Source organism: Rhinatrema bivittatum, unplaced genomic scaffold (genome assembly GCF_901001135.1).
Source record: "Rhinatrema bivittatum unplaced genomic scaffold, aRhiBiv1.1, whole genome shotgun sequence".
NCBI lineage: Eukaryota > Metazoa > Chordata > Amphibia > Gymnophiona > Rhinatrematidae > Rhinatrema > Rhinatrema bivittatum.
The window spans coordinates 72,854-80,000 of NW_021821162.1; the positions used below are offsets into that span (position 1 = coordinate 72,854).

The 7,147-nt window shown below is 48.7% G+C and overlaps 1 protein-coding gene across 1 annotated transcript in view; it reads left to right on the forward strand.

Annotated features, from left to right (window-relative positions):
- Nucleotides 1-7,147, forward strand: part of LOC115082498 (stereocilin-like) — a 46,799-nt gene that overhangs the window by 21,832 nt on the left and 17,820 nt on the right. Inside the window, exons 7-9 of the mRNA XM_029586727.1 lie at nt 2,695-2,867; nt 3,146-3,301; nt 3,732-3,874. Coding sequence (XP_029442587.1) covers nt 2,695-2,867; nt 3,146-3,301; nt 3,732-3,874 — 472 coding nt within the window. The remainder of the gene's footprint in view (nt 1-2,694; nt 2,868-3,145; nt 3,302-3,731; nt 3,875-7,147) is intronic.

A 7,147-nucleotide genomic window follows, 5' to 3' on the forward strand; every position in this document is an offset into this window, starting at 1 on the left:
TGGGGTCTGCTGGTGGCCACTGCATTGTCCTTCTCCCTTCTGCCACCAGCGGGAGAGGGTCCACCGGCAGCCACCACATTGTCCTTCTCTCTTCAGCTGTCAGCAGGATGGGATCTGCTGGCGGTAACCGTGACCTCTCTCTCATCAGCTGCCACGGGCCTGCCTAGTTGTCGGGCGGGCGATGGTAGGAATTGCGTTTATCCTAATGTCATCTCTTGCAGCTGTGGAGCTGATCTTGTGGTAAGAGCTGTGAGACTGGTTCTGCGGCAGCAGATGACATTTGGATAAAAGCGACTCCTGCTGGCCGTGGGGGTGGTGTAGACCAGGGTATGTGTGATACCACTGATTGGATTGGGCAGGGGTTCGGTTTGTTTCTGCCCGATGCGTTGTATTAAATTGGGGTGGCACTTGCCATCCCGTAGCAACAACTAACGGCTGGGGATTCACTGAATGCCTTGAAGGCCCTGCCTGCACCCCATAGAAGTGACCCACATGGTAGCGGCTGGGCAGGAAGATTTTTCTGAAATCTCGGGGAGCACTTCTGTCTCAATGCTGTCGAACGATGTCACCCACTTGTGTGACTGATCTGTCCTGCTGTCTACAGAAAACACTTGCTACAGGTTTGTAACTTAGCTTTTTCCAAGACTGAACTGCCGGTACAAAAAGATGATTTCCAGCCTGTGTGTGGTTGCTGATGTACAGTAGGGCTGTGCCGGTAGATCCAATATACCATTGACTGTATATGTAACATTACATAAATAATAAATACCTGCTTTGTATGTTTGCCAAAAAAATAAAAACATACAAAAAAATGCTCTCCACGTGTGCCTGCTGCTGGAATATAGTACAGGGTGCCCGCAAAGCATTTGAAATGAAGGCTTGGGACTCGCAGAAGCAGTACACATGCTGCCCTTTGACCTCTGACCTATCCCTGGGGTCTGTCAGAATGTGTCTGGCGTTCATAGGCAGTTGTGTCAGCTGACTTGAAATATTTACATTTTTTCATATCCCACAAATCCAAATCTTTGATTTGTGCAGCTTATAAAAATACAGTTCATACAACTTATGCAAACAAGCATCAAACTTTACAAAAACAGCAATATCAAGCATAAAATATATTCTTAGAATAGGCACTTTCCCTAAATCAGCCAAATGCCAGCTCCAAGAACATAACCTTTCAGTTTTTCCTAAAATGAAGATAGCATTTCTCTAAGCTTAATTAGCATGGCCCACTATTGAAATAGCTTAAGTCCAGTTTAGATACCACGTCCCATGTTCTTCCATGTCAAAGTTCAATTTTTATATGGAATTGAGGTCTACATCAGGGGAAGCCAACTCCAGTCCTCGAGAGCCACAAAGCATATGCATGAGAGAGATTTGCATCTTCATTGTGGATATCCTGAAAACCTGGCCACCCCAGGTCTAGATACTTAAGTAGGGACTTCTTATCACTTCTGTAGCACTACTCAATGTACACAACACTGCATCTCCCTAAATGAACATCCCCATCCCCCTCCACTGAGCTCCTAAATTTAGGCACCTAAAAAGTGGGTGAGGGGGTTTGAGGGAACAGGCTCGGCACTGGGTGCCTAAATATAGGTGAATAAATAGCCTAAGTTATGTGCTGAAAATAAGCACCTCACTGTTTTTGCATAAGTGCCTCTTTGCATTTGACATGACCATGACTGCTGTAGCACTATGTGGGCTCTGTGTTTCACATGACCATGACTGCTGTAGCACTATGTGGGCTCTGTGTTTCACATGACCATGACTGCTGTGGCACTATGTGGGCTCTGTGTTTCACATGACCATGACTGCTGTAGCACTATGTGGGCTCTGTGTTTCACATGACCATGACTGCTGTGGCACTGTGTGGGCTCTGTGTTTCACATGACCATGACTGCTGTAGCACTATGTGGGCTCTGTGTTTCACATGACCATGACTGCTGTAGCACTATGTGGGCTCTGTGTTTCACATGACCATGACTGCTGTGGCACTCTGTGGGCTCTGTGTTTCACATCACTATGACTGCTGTGGCACTCCGTGGGCTCTGTGTTTCACATGACCATGACTGCTGTGGCTCTGTGTGGGCTCTGTGTTTCACATGACCATGACTGCTGTGGCACTATGGGGGCTCTGTGTTTCACATGACCATGACTGCTGTGGCATTATGGGGGCTCTGCATTTGTCTTACACTGTGGCTGCTGTAGCATTACGTGGACTCTGCATTTCACATGCTCATGACTGCTGTGGCACTATGTGGGCTCTGTGTTTCACATGCACATGGCTGCTGTAGCACTATGTGGGCTCTGTGTTTCACATGACCATGACTGCTGTAGCACTATGGGGGCTCTGTGTTTCACATGACCATGACTGCTGTGGCATTATGGGGGCTCTGCATTTGTCTTACACTGTGGCTGCTGTAGCATTACGTGGACTCTGCATTTCACATGCACATGACTGCTGTGGCACTATGTGGGCTCTGTGTTTCACATCACCATGACTGCTGTGGCACTATGTGGGCTCTGTGTTTCACATGCACATGGCTGCTGTAGCACTATGTGGGCTCTGTGTTTCACATCACCATGACTGCTGTGGCACTATGTGGGCTCTGTGTTTCACATGCACATGGCTGCTGTAGCACTATGTGGCTGCTGCATTATTAACAACTTCCACTCGGTTTGCTGTTGCAGATTCCCTGCTTCCATCCTGTACTGATGTGAAAGCTACAGGCCCATCGATGTGGGATGTGGATAGTTTGACAAAAATGACGACAGAGAATTTTGTTAACTGTTTAGAAGTTTTTGGACAAGATCTACATTTCTCTTCTGGTGATCTGTCTGTTTTGTTGGACAAAGTCAGAGAGGTAAGTTAGCCAACTATATATGATATAAAGTAATTAACGTTTTTGCATTCACATGGGATCCTCAGTCACTTTGCAAGTGGTGGAGGAGACCTGCAGGCAAGGTGGCCTCCGTATTCCTTGGACACTAAAACAAATCCTGCTTAGCAATATTTTTTTTTAATTAAAATGTGTAGTAGTTAATAAAAACACAGTAAATATTGCGTGGGATATTAATTGCTTTGGTTATGGAATAAGAGGTGCTAAGTGGTCCTGAGTTTCTCTGCATATATACCCACTAGGTGTTTGGGCCAGTATCGGCCATGCCAGCGAAGTTCATTGCCCAGCTGGGCAGGATCGCCTCCAGCTGCTCAGATAGTGAATTGGAGAAAGTGCGTCTCTCAGATCTGGGAACTGTGGCAGCTTTGAGTGGGGTCCCAGACTGGCGTCCTAGTCAGGTAAGGTTACGGATAGAGGAGGAGAGACGTTTTTGTATGCATCTCTTTTTCCTGGCAGCTCAGGAGCCTGAGTTAGTGGAGCACAGTGAATCAGACCCTTGCTGAGTGCCCCTGGATGTGTCAGTGACCAGTGCTTTGTGCTGCCGTGCTGGATGCATGGATTCCATAAACATTTCATAACCTGCCTACGGCCAGCACATCAAGGCTGCGAGCAAGCATAATAACCAAAATACAATGCATATTAACAACAAAACCCTCTTAAAACAACAGTTAAGTCAATGCAGCATCTATAAAAAGGCTAATGGTGGTGCTAGTGTCCTGGTCTCTTGCTAACACACTGTAATGTCAGGCCCTAGCTTTTTCTTCAATGATAGCACAAAGGTTCAGCTTCAGCGAGCAGTTCATGCATTGGTGGTTCTTCATTTTTCAGCTGAGCATCCTCTTCAGAAACTTCCTGAATACATCGCAGAGGTCAGTCAGTGACCTGGACTCTGTCCAGCTGGTGGCACTCGGTGACATCATATGTGGTATGAAGACATCGGACATTGCCAAGATCAAACCAGAGGAATTTTGGTAAGCAAGCAGGGCTAGGCGGGAATGTTTTGTTTCTTTCTGTGCTGGGCCCCTGAGCCTTCATTCACAGCTGCCCCCTCTCATTTAATCCCTCAGGTCCAGCAAGCCTGAAGGACAGGAACTCTCTCACATGCACAGTCCCTGTAACTCCTTCCATCTATCCCAGCCATCACATGACCCAAAACCTTACCGGCAGGTATCGCCTGAATCAGAAGCAGAGCTTACAGGTCAAACTCGGCTCTTCTGCATGCGGCAATGCACGCCGTGTTACCTAAGCGGAGGCCGCATTGCTGGCATTTGGGATTTAGGGCATAGCTCTTGAGCTGTCATGGGGTCGGTCCCCATTTTATTTCGGTGTATCTCCTGGGAGAATGACCATCACAGGACCCCAAACAGCTTACTTCAATCACAATTCCCTGATGGGGAAGGGCACATTCTCTTCCAGACCCTGTGCATTGTTTTAGTTTTCAATCAAGGGTTAATGTCAATGGTAAACAGCATTAATGATCACCTTGTTGTACACAGCAGTAATAAAGCACACTGGAGGCAGGTACTGACCAATGATGGAAAGTGATGAAAAGATTCTTTGTAGCTCTGGGTATTTACAAATTCAGTTTTAAACTTTGATAAAGTTGTGACCTTTATTTCCAATAAATGAATTGTGATCTTAAAGCCAATTAATGAAATCACTTGAATTCCTTCTGCAGGCCACACCTTGAGGCAGTTTTTAAGCTTCTGTGGGTAGGATTTGGCTACAAGGGCCATGTTGCAGACTGTACTGCAGTTCCTCTTACAGCTCAGCTCATCTCAATGTGCCTTTGGCCTTCTCCTCGCCTTCCTCCCTGCTCCATAAGGGCACTGATGGTCCTGTGGGCCTCTCTCTGATGTTACAGAACTGAGGCCCGGGCCCTAGGGAACTCGGGGGAACCACCTGACAACAAAAAGGTTTCCAGCAATTCCGGTAACAATAGGTGAAGGTCACCCAGAGAGCAGGGAAGGGGCACACGAAGGTGGAGGCAGGGACTGGGAGCTCACATCTCAGTCTCCCTCACACCCATCTAATACCACCTCAGCCCCCTCTAGAGTTCTACTATCCCTCTTAATAGCAACCCAAAGTGTTCCCTAATATACATTTGCTATTCCCTTCCTAAGGGTAGTACCTTGCTGAATTTTCCTATTTATTTCTTATCAAAATAGCGATGTCTTTCTGGATTAGATGAGATCTCCCAGAAGTGCTGACTCATTTCACTCCTCAATCCTCTTATTTCAGTGTGAAACACAGGACTACAAATCCCAGGCTGCATTTCACCTCAGTATCGGGGTGCCACATAGTTGTAAAGTACATGAATACTTTGAAAATTTGCATAAATTACTTGCACAATTTCTTGTTGAGTAGGAGTGTACCAGAGGTTCACTGTATGTGGCGGCCCGTGTGTTCTTGTTGAGTAGGAGTGTACCAGATGTTCACTGTATGTGGCGGCCCGTGTGTTCTTGTTGAGTGGGAGTGTACCAGATGTTCACTGTATGTGGCGGCCCCTGTGTTCTTGTTGAGTAGGAGTGTACCAGATGTTCACTGTATGTGGCGGCCCGTGTGTTCTTGTTGAGTGGGAGTGTACCAGATGTTCACTGTATGTGGCGGCCCCTGTGTTCTTGTTGAGTAGGAGTGTACCAGATGTTCACTGTATGTGGCAGCCCGTGTGTTCTTGTTGAGTGGGAGTGTACCAGAGGTTCACTGTATGTGGCGGCCCCTGTGTTCTTGTTGAGTGGGAGTGTACCAGACGTTCACTGTATGTGGCGGCCCCTGTGTTCTTGTTGAGTGGGAGTGTACCAGACGGTCACGGTATGTGGCGGCCCGTGTGTTCTTGTTGAGTGGGAGTGTACCAGACGTTCACTGTATGTGGCGGCCCCTGTGTTCTTGTTGAGTGGGAGTGTACCAGACGTTCACTGTATGTGGCGGCCCCTGTGTTCTTGTTGAGTGGGAGTGTACCAGACGTTCACTGTATGTGGCGGCCCCTGTGTTCTTGTTGAGTGGGAGTGTACCAGACGTTCACTGTATGTGGCGGCCCCTGTGTTCTTGTTGACTGGGAGTGTACCAGACGTTCACTGTATGTGGCGGCCCCTGTGTTCTTGTTGAGTGGGAGTGTACCAGACGTTCACTGTATGTGGCGGCCCCTGTGTTCTTGTTGAGTGGGAGTGTACCAGACGTTCACTGTATGTGGCGGCCCCTGTGTTCTTGTTGAGTGGGAGTGTACCAGACGTTCACTGTATGTGGCGGCCCCCTGTGTTCTTGTTGAGTGGGAGTGTACCAGACGTTCACTGTATGTGGCGGCCCCTGTGTTCTTGTTGAGTGGGAGTGTACCAGACGTTCACTGTATGTGGCGGCCCCTGTGTTCTTGTTGAGTGGGAGTGTACCAGACGTTCACTGTATGTGGCGGCCCGTGTGTTCTTGTTGAGTGGGAGTGTACCAGACGTTCACTGTATGTGGCGGCCCCTGTGTTCTTGTTGAGTGGGAGTGTACCAGACGTTCACTGTATGTGGCGGCCCCTGTGTTCTTGTTGAGTGGGAGTGTACCAGACGTTCACTGTATGTGGCGGCCCGTGTGTTCTTGTTGAGTGGGAGTGTACCAGACGTTCACTGTATGTGGCGGCCCGTGTGTTCTTGTTGAGTGGGAGTGTACCAGACGTTCACTGTATGTGGCGGCCCCTGTGTTCTTGTTGACTGGGAGTGTACCAGACGTTCACTGTATGTGGCGGCCCCTGTGTTCTTGTTGAGTGGGAGTGTACCAGACGTTCACTGTATGTGGCGGCCCCTGTGTTCTTGTTGAGTGGGAGTGTACCAGACGTTCACTGTATGTGGCGGCCCGTGTGTTCTTGTTGAGAGGGAGTGTACCAGACGTTCACTGTATGTGGCGGCCCCTGTGTTCTTGTTGAGTGGGAGTGTACCAGACGTTCACTGTATGTGGCGGCCCCTGTGTTCTTGTTGAGTGGGAGTGTACCAGACGTTCACTGTATGTGGCGGCCCGTGTGTTCTTGTTGAGTGGGAGTGTACCAGACGTTCACTGTATGTGGCGGCCCCTGTGTTCTTGTTGAGTGGGAGTGTACCAGACGTTCACTGTATGTGGCGGCCCCTGTGTTCTTGTTGAGTGGGAGTGTACCAGAGGTTCACTGTATGTGGCGGCCCCTGTGTTCTTGTTGAGTGGGAGTGTACCAGAGGTTCACTGTATGTGGCGGCCCGTGTGTTCTTGTTGAGTGGGAGTGTACCAGACGGTCACGG